This window comes from Lactuca serriola, chromosome 5 (genome assembly GCF_051521515.1).
Source record: "Lactuca serriola cultivar US96UC23 chromosome 5, Lser_US96UC23_V15, whole genome shotgun sequence".
NCBI classification, from domain to species: domain Eukaryota; kingdom Viridiplantae; phylum Streptophyta; class Magnoliopsida; order Asterales; family Asteraceae; genus Lactuca; species Lactuca serriola.
Window position 1 is genome coordinate 348,170,365 of NC_136412.1, and position 13,691 is coordinate 348,184,055.

The 13,691-nt window shown below is 35.9% G+C and overlaps 1 protein-coding gene across 1 annotated transcript; it reads right to left on the reverse strand.

Moving 5' to 3' along the window:
- Nucleotides 1-5,987: 5,987 nt before the first annotated feature.
- LOC145055513 (uncharacterized) lies at nucleotides 5,988-8,717 on the reverse strand. The gene is made up of 3 exons (XM_079003868.1): nucleotides 8,216-8,717; nucleotides 7,408-7,494; nucleotides 5,988-7,321 (listed from the first exon to the last, which is right to left on the reverse strand). Exons 1-3 carry the CDS (start codon nucleotides 8,573-8,575, stop codon nucleotides 6,191-6,193), a joined length of 1,578 nt encoding a protein of 525 aa, XP_078859994.1. The 5' UTR covers nucleotides 8,576-8,717; the 3' UTR covers nucleotides 5,988-6,190.
- Between the last annotated feature and the right edge of the window lie 4,974 nt (nucleotides 8,718-13,691).

Below are 13,691 nucleotides of genomic sequence, written 5' to 3' on the forward strand. Positions count from 1 at the left end.
ATTATAAATAATTTAAATAATGTTTTATAAACAAGAAAGGGTATTTTATTACAATGTTTTCATCCCACATCAATGGTGAGAGTAAACAAGAGAATGTTTCCTCTTCTATAAATAGAAAAGGTTGTGAAATGTTTCAAAGGGACCAAACCATGAGAACTTCCTCATGCCTACCTTTATAGGATTTTGAAGGTATTATTTGGTGAGATTGTCTATATTGGCAAGTGTCCAGTTAACTTTTAGAATTCCAAAAATGTTTTTGAACCGAATTTGTTCAGGTTTAAACCATGTTTTAGTTAGAAAAAAAATTATGTAGTTGAGTATATTGAGTTGAACCGGAGCTGGATCAATTTGGACCGATAAAGGAATCATTTTTCTTTCACAACAAACATTTGAAACTCCCATGATTTTTCAAATTATTTCTAATAATATTATAAATAAGTTACATAATTTCATATAAATATAAAAAAGCATCTACCTAAACCTAAAATTATAAATGTTTGAAAAATCACTTTGATTCAAAAACACGAAATATATACAAACCGGGTTTCACTAGAAAAAAAATATATATGTAGTTTGGTTTATTTAGTTGAATCGGTCCGAGTTTGATCTATTTGAACCATAAAAGAAGCATTTTCCTTTCACTACATACATTTGAAACTCCCATGATTTTTCAAATTGTTTCCAATAATATTTTAAAAAAGTTACATAGTGTTATATAAATATAAAAAACATCTACCTAAAATAAAATTATAATTGTTTGAAAATTCGATTTGATCAAAAGCACGAAATATATACGCATATTATATTTTATAAATGAATTCTTTTTATAATGAACTTTTGAATCTTGAAAATACATATAAACAAGCTTTCTATATTAAGTACCTAACTGAATTTATGATTTTAGAATTGAACAAAAAGTTATTCAATAAGAACTTACTTTTTTGGATAGCAACTTACGAGATTATAAAAAAATGAAACTATTGAACAATAAAGAAAGGGTAAACAAGAGAAAGGGTGTTTTACTAAATAAGTTGAATAATGTTTTATTAACACGAAAGTGTGTTTATTACAATGTCTTCATCCCACATCGATGGTGAGAGTAAACAAGAGAACGTTTCCTCTTCTATAAATAGGAAATGTTGTGAAATGTTTCAAAGGGACCAAACCATGAGAACTTCCTTATGCCTACCATTTTAGGATGTTGAGGGTATTATTTAGTGAGATTGTCTTTATTGGCAACTGTCTATTTAAGTTTTAGAATCCCGAAAATGGTTTTGAATAAGATTTTTTTAGGTTCAAACAGAGTTTCAGTTGAAAAACCGTTATGTAGTTTGGTATATTGAGTTGAATCGGTTTGAGTTTGATCAATTTGGACCGATAAAGGAAGCATTTTCTTTTCAACACATACATTTGAAACTCCCATGATTTTTCAAATTGTTTATAATAATATTATAAATAAGTTACCTAAACATAAAATTATAATTGTTTGAAAAATAAATTTGATTCAAAAACACAAAATATATACAAACCGGGTTTCAATAGGAAAAATATTATGTAGTTTGGTATATTAAGCTGAATCGGTCCGAGTTTGATCAATTTGGACCGATAAATTAAGCATTTTCCTTTCACCGCATACATTTGAGACTCCCATGATTATTCAAATTGTTTATAATAATATTATAAGTTACATAATGTTATATAAATATAAAAAAATCTACCTAAACATAAAATTATAATTGTTTGAAAAATCACTTTGATTCAAAAACACGAAATATATACTCGATTATATTTTATAAATGAATTCATTTTATAATAACATTTTGAATCATGAAAATACATATAAAAAACTTTCTATATTAAGTACCTAACTGAATTTATGATTTTAGGATTTAACAAAAGTTATTCAATAAAAACTTGATTTTTTATAGCAACTTACGAGATTACTGAAAAATGGAACTATTGAACAATAAATTTTTTGGACAACGTATTATTTTTATTATTTAATATTTTATTTAACAAAATGAAATTATTGGCAAATAAAGAAATGAGTTTAATTAAAATGTCTTCATCCCACATTGATCGTGAGAGTAAACAAGATAATGTATTCTCCTCTATAAATAGGAAAGATTGTGAAATATTTTAAAGGGATTAAGCCATGAGATCTTCCTTGCATATAACTTTGTAGGACGTTGAGTGTATTCTTTGGTGAGATTGTCTTTGTCGACAAGTGACCAATTAAATTTCATAATTTCGAAAATGATTTTGGACCGTATCTTTTAGATTTGGATCGAGTTTAATAAGGATCCGAGTGTCTACTGACTGAGTTAGGCAAACCCGCTTCCATTGGAGGCCGAGTTTAAGTAACATGTCGCATATTTGGTTATGTTAGCCAAGTTTTACATCCCTGTATGTAATACAATTTGAAGTTTTAACCTTATAAAAGACGTCACTATTATAATATGCTCTATATAATTATGGTAATATTTATGATTCAAAACATTTTTTTTACTATTTAAGATAAAAAGTTGTCTCTATTATCATATGTTGTACACAATGATAAAATTTAAGATAGATAAAAAGATGTCTCTATTATCGTATTTTCTACATAATGATAATATTTAATATAAACGTTTTAATTTAATATGAAATTATTATTTAATAGATAACAATAACGATTTATTTATTTTTAAATTTTTTTTTCTGTTTTAATCATATAACTTTGTATATGCAAAACAACTTCAAGTTCCAACCTTATCTCTTATAATATAGTTCAACATAATAACAATACTAAAAACCATTTTATATATTTTTTTGAAATTATTATTTAATTGTTAATAACAATGATTTACTTATTTTTAATATAAAATATTTTTTATATCCACGCAACGCGCGGGCATTCGCCTAGTATTTATATATTGTTGGTTTTATGAAATCTACAGACCATGTTTATTGTCATTAAATAACCATCAAACGTATTCTAAAAAGGGTATGAACTATTCTTTTTTCATTCTTTCCCTACGTTATAGAAGGCCTAACATGTTAATTTTTATCTTTCCTCCGTTGACAATTTATATTTGTATCTAAATTGTATTTACATGACCGTTAAAATGAATATGATGAATTCACATATCATTTCAAGTAAATACAGACATTCACATTAGAATCTAGTAAATTCAGATGTGAATTTAAATAAACCTATTTATTTATTATGGAGTATTTTTTTTGGAATTGTTGCTTTTATGTTCTATATTTTGATTCCATTACAATTTAATAGGAAAAATGACTTATCAGCTCAATGAAGTTTCCAAACTGTTCAAAAAACTCAAATCATGTTTTATTTGTTCAAGAAAATCCAACGAACTTAATATTTTGTCTAAAAAATCTCAACTAAGTTACTCTTTTGTTCAATTCTATGGACGTCAAAGAAGAGAAAAAAATGACGTAACTTATTACCATATCGGTAAAATGACATGTAAGACCAACGGAGTTTCCAAATCGTTCAAAAACCCCCAATCATGTTTTGTCTGTGTTGGAACCTAAAAGTGAACCTCTAGCAATCCTAAGATTGTCTTCCGAAGTACTTGTGTTCCGAAACAAAAATGGTCCTGAGTCAAATGAGAAGAGTGGTCCAGAATCTGTCCGGACCGGAAGAGTAGAAGATGAGAAGTTGAAGGCATTCCAGAATGATTCTCATGCCTCATTATGGATGTTGATCCGGAGTGAATGTATTTTGTCTTTATGCATTTATTAAAGTTTATCTTTGTATTGATGAGACATTTCATACGACTTAGACTTTTGTAATATTAGACAATCAGAATGTCAGAAACATTTCTATTGTCCAGTCCTATGTAAGTTTACTAGTTCATTCATTGTAACCTTCACTCCTATTTATAGGAGATTTCAATGCAAAGTCAAAGACGGGCCATTCACTCAACTTTTGGCTTTTACTAAGTTATTTCTAATCTCTTTCAAACATTCTTCTTGTTCTTCATTTATTAGCTTTACCTTGATCATTTATTCTCGTTCTTCATTTATGACTTGATCATTCACTCAAGGTTTGAGTTCTCAAACCTTGTCCCTGCGCATCATCTATTTTGTTCTCTCAGTCTGTTCAAAAAACCTCAATGAACTTAACATTTTGAACAAACAAAACATGATTGAGGTTTTTTGAACGGTTTGGAGGTTTTGTTTAACCTTTTTAGACAAAATGTTAAGTTCTTGAACATACAAAACATGATTGAGGTTTTTTGAACGGTTTAGAAATTTCGTTAGACTTGTAACTCATTTTCCCCAATTTAATACATCATAAACACATTTCTTTCATTTTAGAACAGCTTCGGTACTTATTGTGCTTTATTCATTTCTTTAAGATATTTCATTCATTTTAGAGCAACTTCGTCATTTATTGTGTTTTATTCATTTCTTTAAGACGATTTTTACGTTTTGGACAAGACTAATACATAGACACGCGTGCATACTCCTTGAGTAAATAATAAAGCAAAGAAAAAAGCAAAATAAAGTGACGAAAGAAATCGTGTGTGCTATTAAAGTTACTTTCAGGGGCGGAGCTATCATGTATCAATGTGTCACCTATTTTTTAAATTTTATTTAACATCTATAATAAACACTTTAGGGCATACTTTGCAAAAAAATTAGGACCTACCTTATAGTATTGGACAAAATAGAAAAAAAATGATGAAAGATTTATATTTAAATTTGAGCAAATGGTTCATGTTTATAAAAAAACTATCTCACATCGGATATAAATATAAAGAGATGTAATTGTTTGATGTTATAAAAAATAAAGATGAATGGTTACACAGACACTTGAAAAAAAATACAACTTCTTTAAGAAATGTTTATTGTAAGTGGGCTGTTTAAAAGGAAAAGAGACTCAATCGCGCAAAGTGATTTTTTTTCTTTTTCCAAAAATCCCGATTTAGATGTCAAGTATGTCGTTTTTTACTGGTTTTAAGGAGTGACAGTTCGGGTGAATTGTATTTTGCAAATAGGCTAGTTTTTACTGGCTCAACTTGTCACTTTTTCGTTTTTATATTCTGGATCGTTAATGCTTATATTCATGTCGTGTAGCATAGGAAAAAACATGTAATGTAAATCCTGGCGTTGATGTATGAACTTTGATCAAGTGATGTTGTCGGTTGACACTTCTTGATAGCATGTATATCACCACCCACTAGCATGATGCCTTGTTACGTCGTTACACGACTTGTACAAAAAAATCACCGTCCATATTTGGATAAAACAAAATCAATTTAAAATTAAATTACACTTACCTATAAATATAGACCAATTCAATACAATTATATAATAATCTCCCACTACAATCCTTAATTCTATTATCTACTTTCTGATAGCCAAACACCGAGGAACAAAACTCAAACACACCATCTAACCGAAACCCAAACTCCTCAAACCGAGATTAATCGTTCGTGCCAAACACAACACCTCAACAATTCCAACAATACGATTCACATAGTGGTAGCTTCATGAGTATCAGCAATTCAACATCAAAAACCTTCTCCAAAATCCTTTCAACAAAACTTGTTCCAACAACCCTATCAACAAAACATTTTCCAACAACCAATCACATTCCCATAATCCAACGACAAGAAATTCCCTTTCAACCGGCTAACCCCCAAGTTGAGCTTGAGTTGGTATTGGATTTGCAACCGGGTAAACACGACAGTCCAAATAACCTAAAGCTTCTAATAAAAAAAAAAAGAACAAAAACACCAAGACGACACATAAAGGCCCTAAAAATTGGTTGAAAGTTGAGGAAACCACATCAGCACATGCTTAGGTATCCATCTCCCAAGATAACATTACCCTCCAACCACCTAACCTAAAATGGTTTTTGGGATCAAATATGAACAAAAGCTAATCGACCGCCTAAAGCAGTGAAATGGAATATGAACAAAAGCTAATAATATAAACAATTTGCACTAAAATTACTAAGATGGATGAGATTACATGCAACATAACTAAATAAATACATGAAAACACAAAAACAAGTTGAACTAAACCCAAAAATGGGCAAAAAAAAAAAACAGAGCAATAAAAGAAGCAACATCCACCAGTCATCAGTCAAATCCTCCTCCAAAGTCCAAACAAAGCATGAATGCTTTCACCACTCTCTGCCAAGCAAAAAAATCACACGGGAATCAAAGGCCTAAAAGTCGAAAATGGGGCCCGTGTCGATAAATGAAGAATCAGAGGAGAAGTCGGTCAACCCGTATGACCCATGAGCACCATCTATGAACCCTGGTTCAACAGGCTGGTTATCAAAAATCCAATCATACCGATAGTCACCCCCACCAGGGCCCGCCAAAAGCGATGACGGGTCGGGTTCAACCGTAGCAGCAGACTGTTGGGTTGCGGGCCAACTGAGCCCATTATCCATTGCTTGAGTTCCTTGATCGGGCAAACTCTGGGCGGTATAATCGGAAACAGAAATTGACGGGTTATCTACACGGGTTTGAGAAGGAACAGGCTGACCCGCTGGATAACTTGGCTGACCGGATGCCGGGTCGGGTCGGGAAGATGACGGTCGGTAAACCAGGCGAGAATTTACTTGAGATTGAACATTATTAGGGTTTGAGTGACAGCGAGTTGAGAATTGAGGTTGGAGGGGCCATTGTTGATGATTGATTAATGGATTTACAGTTGGCGAAGTGGATGTGGATGTGTGAGGGGGATAAGAAACCGGAGTGTTGTTGACCACGTTTGGTTGTAAAGATCTTGAATACGCGGGGTAGTTTTGGTGTCTATTGGGATTTCCAGAATTACCCCTGTGTGGGTGTGGAGCGTACGGGTGGTGCCGGTTGGGTGTGGGTGTGGGTGTGGCCCCCCCAACCGAACCTGTTCTTTTAAATACCGGCACGTGAAGCTGAGTGCCATGTTGTCCCTTACTAATACTACCCCCATGTCTTGTAAGCAAATATTGAGAAACCAAATCTGGATGTAATTTGTTCCTTGATGGAAAAACGGGTCTTCGAATTTGGTTCATCACATTTGGGTGTCGAAGGTTAGCCGATAGATGGCGTGCACGGATCGACCCGGACCTTGGTGGCTGAACAATCTGCAGTGTTGGTGTCGGTGGTGGTGGGTGCAGCCCATTAAAGAGTGCCATGTCAGCAACCTTAGGAACGGTTTGTTGGACAGCTTTACTACCATTTTTGGCGTTTTTCCTCTCGTGTTTCCATAACTCATCTTTATCAGTGGCATGACAATGGTCCATAGGTGCACTGCCATTGCCCCAATACACACATGGAGCATGTGAGTCACAAACATAACAGTAGCACTGAAATTCAAATGAAATGGTAGAGATCAAAAGGGCATAATGGTAATTTTTGGAATTTTTCGGTACTGATTGTGATTAGGAATTACCTGGTCACAGTGGCTTTGATTTGGAGTAGTGGAAAAAGGGAATTTGATGCAAAGGTGTCTTGGATGTGGATAATCTCGACATGCAACCTGCAAATATATAAAGTAACATACTAAGGAACAGATAAATCATTCATTCGTGTACAAAATCATTATCATCATAATATAAATTCGCATACATTCATGCAGTTGGTATTGTTAGAGAAATTTACACAAACTTTTCTACCAAAGATTAAACAATGCCAAAAGAAATTTACACTCTCAAAACTTCCTATAAGCATGCAATTGAGGTTGTAAGCATGTCAAAGTTAACCCATTAATAAAAAAGGATACTTAAGGTCACCATCCATGAATATTGTAAACAATCAAGAACCCTTCTTTCGCCTCAATTCCAACATTTTTCCACCAATGATAAAGCCAAAAAACTTTCAACAAAGAACCAACTAGAGAATACATATAACAAATAATCTTTAATAGAAACCTAATGAATGATACAGAATGTTCTTTGCAATTTAAGAGTCCTTTATAAAATTGTAAACATTCCATGGATTAAACCCGAGAAACTTTCAATCCTGTTTCCTACGGCATTATCATGTCCCATATCATCTTTCTTATTATATACAAACTAAAAGCGAAAAACTTTCTGCAATTCAGGAAAGAACCTTCTAAACAACTTCAAAATCATACGTCGCAACAAGCAAATAATCCCTCGACTAAAGTTACCTTATTTGACATCAATGAAAATGCCAAAGCATATTATCAAAAAACTAAAGAAGTGATTTTAGAACCATGGAAATAGTAAAATTCTAACCTGTCCTTTTTCGCTAACAACAACTATATCATCGGAATCATCTTCGCCGTTGCTGGGATTATCGTTCCGGACTTCCACGGGCTTGTCGGGGTCTTTATCAAGAATCACACAATCATCGTCCAAATCAACTAAAGAATTCTTCAATTTCGATTTCTTAACCGGTTTTTCAGACGGGGAAACCTCACTTACAACCACCACTTCGTCCGAATCATCACCGGAATTACCCTTATTTACCTCGTCTAGAAGTTCTGCTAACCAATCAACGTCGTCACCGCCGTCGTCAATTCCTCTTCCATCATAATCATTCCATCCAACATCCTCATCGGAGCTTATTTCCAGCACCACGGCGTTCGGATCCATCGCAACTTTTCATTAAAAACTCTGAGAAATTCCTCACAGCGACTTGAAAATAGCGAAAAAGTAAAAAAGAAAAAAAAAAGAGTGAATATTTGGGAGGGTTTCGGTAGCTTCAATTAATTTTCGATAAGAAAAATGGATCGATCGAATAATTTCAACTGTAAACGATAAAATAAGCCCCAAAATGAAGAAAAAACCCTAGTTGTTTCGAAGAGTTGAACTTTCGTACCACACAGAGACTTTTGGGGGTCATTGAGTCGTGAACTCGTTCGACTGAGTTGAATAACTGTTTGACGCGCCTTGGGCAGAATCGTCATTTACATTTTACACCCCTTGTATATAACAAGGGGTGTAAAATGTAAGAGACGACAAAAATTAGGCAAGAATGGCTACATTTTGAAATATTATTTACAATGAAGTCCCTTTCAGCTGTTTAATTGTTATATACACCCCTTGTATTTTTAAACCAATGTCCAAAAGAAGCCATTGTTTTAAGTGATGAGTCCATTATATATATATATATATATATATATATATATATATATATATATATATATATATATATATATATTAGTTGTGCGTGTGTGCAGTCTTTAACATCCCATCAATAGCAACATGTTGTTTGTTTCCATCGCTTTCTTCTCATCCTTCTTCTTTATTAGTTAAGAAATTCCATAAAATAACCTGTGAGCATTGTATATGTGAACTAATAAAATATACATACCTGAAAATGACAAGAGTTAAGAAGTTAGAGCTCTATGGTAGAGTCGTGCTAAAAGTGTATTATAAAATAGAAGTTAATATAAAGAATAAAGTAGGAAATGAGATTTGTAAAGTCCCGGTTTTCAGAATAAAATTTTCAATTTTTAATTAAGTAAAATACCCCTTTCGATAAAACCAAAAACCATGAATACATTTGTTTCAACAACCAATCATTGAAAATCAGCGTATAATAACAACGAAGAAACACAAAATACAAAATTTGATGATGAGTGTGTATAGTCATGCTTTCGCCTTCCCTCGAACCCCAAAAGTATTTGAAACATTTAATCCGTTAATGTAAGCGAAAACTTAGTGAGATCCCCAAAATACTACATACAACAATATACAAACAGACACGCAACCAAGGCTCTCAACACCCAAGACCGATCCACAAAACAAGCATATATATTCTAGGGTCACAACACTTTAGTTGATCCATCAAACAAGCATAGAGATTCTAGTGTCTAGACTCACACCACTTAATGTTGATATTGTCATCAACTCATTTGAAACGTCCCAAAAATAATAACATAAAGTTTTCGTTTTTTGATTAATAAATCGTTAATACATATTATTTCCATAAAACCAAGGTAGTCAAGATTTAGCAACACATCATCAAATCAGAGTAAATCACAGAATGAACAAACATGTTGTGTGTGCTCAATAATCATCCCAAGCTCTTCCATTTGAAAATCGAAGTACTTGAAACATAAACTGAAAACCGTAAGCACAAAGCTTAGTGGGTTCCCCAAGATACCCCATACCATACATAACTAAGCACATAAAGGCCCTTACCCCAATGAGTGTAACGGGCTCTGCCCACAATCACATCTCGGGCCCCGCCCACTAAGATACGGGCCCCACATACACTCATATGACGGGCCCCACCCAACATACAAACACATAATCCTACCATACATGCGATAATCACAAAGATAATATCATACAATACAGTCGTCGGATTCTGCCCGGCATCGAGCCCCGCTCGACATACATACCAATACATACACATGCAAAAGTGATGACTTCAGATCTTGAATCTTGGAGGGTTCTTATGGCATAAAGGTGCCAACTTTATGGCCATGAGAGCCCCATGCATCTTGTAGAATTCATTTTTAGGCCTTTTGAGTTTGAAGACTCATGCATGGGTGTAAAGTTCGTGACTTCATGTGTTATATCGAATCAGATCTACAATTTGGATGTAATGAGCTCAACTAAAATCGATTGCATGGACATGGACTTTGGGGGACTCGCCGAGTTGTTCATGGAACTCGACGAGTCGGGTAATGGTTCCCTAACCTTTTCTATTTCTGAGGAATCTGGTTGAGTCTAGAAGAGGACTCAACAAGATGATCGTGAATATGGACTTGAAGATCAAAGGACTCGACGAGTTCAAGGATGAACTCAGCGAGTTCAAGGCAATGTCCCGATTGACATGAAGATGAACGAAGAGTCCAAGGAAAGACTCGACGAGTTCAAATGGAAAGTCTCGATTCTGTCACAAGGAGAAACTCGGCGAGTTGGAGGGCAACTCGATGAGTCAGTTCGTGAAGTTGAGATTCTCTGAGTTATGGAACTCGACGAGTTGGTGGACCAACTCGGCGAGTTGAGTCAACCAGAAGTTGATTTTGACCATGATGTTGACCTTGACCTTGACCATTGACCTGAGTTGACCCTTGATTAGGGTTAGGAGTATGTAACGCTAATTAAGGAAGGTTGTTATGTGTAGGAGTTGAGGAGTTGAGAGGATTTTATCCCGACATCGAGGGCAGTTCAGACACTTCACGACATTGATGTGAGTTACCTTTCAGTAGCGGTGGGTCTACGACCACAATGTCAGCCCACTACTAGGAGTTGTATGTTAGATGATTGTCTTTATGATACTACCTGATATGTTTTATGTGCTAGCATGATATGATGATATGTGATAGTAGTAGTAGGGGGAATATTCACCATGACACGGTCACAAGGACCTGAGGGTAGGTCGGGCACCCCAGAATTGCCTGGTAGGGTAGGTCGGGCACCCCAAAAATTCCCGACAGTATGTATGTTGAATGGTATGTGGTATGATGGGGGAACTCACTAAACTTCATGCTTATAGTTTTCAGTTTTGTTTTAGTTCATCGAAGGGGAAGGAGCCGACCCAGTAGCAACGCATCACTCACACACACATGATTTCCGCCTTATGAGATTCTTGGGATTGTACTATGAAATTATTACTATTTTATGATATGGTTTGAGACACGTGGCTAGGTCTTATGAAATGATATTAATCTAAGATGTTTTTCAGTAAACTGTTTTATAAGTTACTTAATTAAAAACAAAATTTTTGGTCTTGAAAATTGGGATGTTACAAGTTGGTATCAGAACCTTAGTTTGAGGGATTCGGGCACACTCTTGGGTGTGTCTGGACACAAACTGAGGACTTGGTATGAAATTTTCAAAGGAAAAATCATTTTTAGAATTTTGAAAAGAATTTGGAAAGAGAAAAACAGAACTTTGAAAAAGAACAAGGTGTATGATGCGTGCAACCGGCCGAGCTTAAGTAAGTTTTTCCCCAAGATACCCATACATATTATGTTATGATATGATATGATTATGAGAACTGCATGCTAGAGTAGGGCTAAGGATCTAGGAAGGATGCCGTGTATTCCTGTTGTATGTGTATGAGAACTGCATGCTAGAATAAAGTTAAGGATCTTAGAAGATGCCTTATGTGCATGTTGTATGTGCTTATGCTAGAATTGATTAGTCAGTCATATGATAATGTGGATAGGATATGCTTGATTTGGGTTACTCAATGCCCAAATGTTGCTTGCTTCGTGCTTTTAGGAGTCCTAGTTATCTTTCGTTAACTAGTAAATGAATATGTTAAGTTACATATTAGGAAGACTAAATAATTTTAGAAGGTTAGGTCTAGCCCTACTTCGCAGCTCTTGTTTGAGTTCAACCGTTGTAGGATGGGGCCCCTCATTCGAAGAATTATCTAGTCTGAGTGATATGTAATGGTATTCGCGAGCTAGTTAAGTAAAGGTAGTAGGGATTTCTTATGCAACTGATGGCAGAGAGTGGGTTGGAAGAGTTACCCTAGGGTAAGCCTATGGTGAGATTGGTACAGAGTGTAGCAGTAGTAGAAGGGACTTGGTGAAGTCAAAGCAATCCTTGAAGAAAGTACGAATAGATGTGGAAGGTAGTATCGGCCCATACCACTGAAAGCAGAGGATTCGTACTCGAATAAGGAGGTCCGAGATAGAACCAGGGAACTGGTAGAGTGTGTTAGACATCTCGAGATTATGTATGACCCTGTCATTTATGTATTTTGTTTCAAAATGGTTTACGCATCACAGAGCAGGAGGATCGGGATCAGGGTCAGGATCAGGTTCGGGTTCGGGATCTGAACCAGTGGATGAGGGACTACGCGAGTTCATCGCTCATGAGATCACGAGAGGCATCCTTGAATCGACCCCGATGATTTTTGGTTCGATCAAGGAAGGGGTTATCGAGCTGATGGAGAATCGCCTCAGGGCGTTTAGGAGTGACTAGGCGTCTAGCCAATCAGGGACGCGCACACTGTCCTTTAAGGGATTTAGGGGATGTAGTGCGCCAGACTTCTACGGAGTGAAGGACCCCATTGTTGCCAGGAGATGGATTGCAAACATGGAGTCTGCCCAGTTGACGAGCTTCTGACCTGAGGGGTCGAAGGTCCGATACGCTGCATGATGTTTGAGGGACAGGGCTAGAGATTGGTGGGAGTCAGTTGGTGATTCTTTTGGAGCCTCAGCCATTGAGGCTATGACCTGGTCTGATTTTGCGACCAGGTTTAGGGCTGAGTTTGCACCAGCTGTGGAGCTTCAGCAGCTGCCCATGGAGTTTCTTGATATGAGACACATTACTGAGGCGGTGGCAGAGATTACCGCCAAGTTTCGAGAGAGGGACTTATTGGTGCCTAAGTATGCAAGAGATAAGGAGATGCAAAAGACCCGTTATCATGACATCTTGAGAGTTGATATTCGAGAGCATGTCAGCTACTCAGCATGCCCGACCTTGGACTCCATGATTGCCAGGGAGAGGGAGATTGATTTAGAGCATCTTAGGAAGAGGAAGGCAGAGACGGAGCAGGTTACTGGGGTTTTGGGGAAGAAACCCAAGGGATCCGACACTAGGTCGAAGGGCCAGCTGGGCCAGAGCCGCTGCAGGAGCTTGTAGATTGGATCATCGGGCTGCTACAAGTGTGGAAAGACGGGGCACTTCAGCAGGGATTGTACTGACCCTACCCCCACATTCCAGACATCAGACCTGATTTGCTTCCATTGCAATTAGAAGGGCCAAAAAAGGCCGATTGCCCGAGATTGATAGC

What these genes read in the sequence shown, in the direction of transcription:
- LOC145055513 (XM_079003868.1), bottom strand. Translation starts at nt 8,575, where the DNA reads ATGGATCCGAACGCCGTGGTGCTGGAAATAAGCTCCGATGAGGATGTT. An exon ending in TTGTTAGCGAAAAAGGACAG is followed by an intron (nt 7,495 to 8,215) that starts GTTAGAATTTTA and finishes ATATATTTGCAG; the next exon opens with GTTGCATGTCGAGATTATCC. An exon ending in ATCAAAGCCACTGTGACCAG is followed by an intron (nt 7,322 to 7,407) that starts GTAATTCCTAAT and finishes TTTGAATTTCAG; the next exon opens with TGCTACTGTTATGTTTGTGA.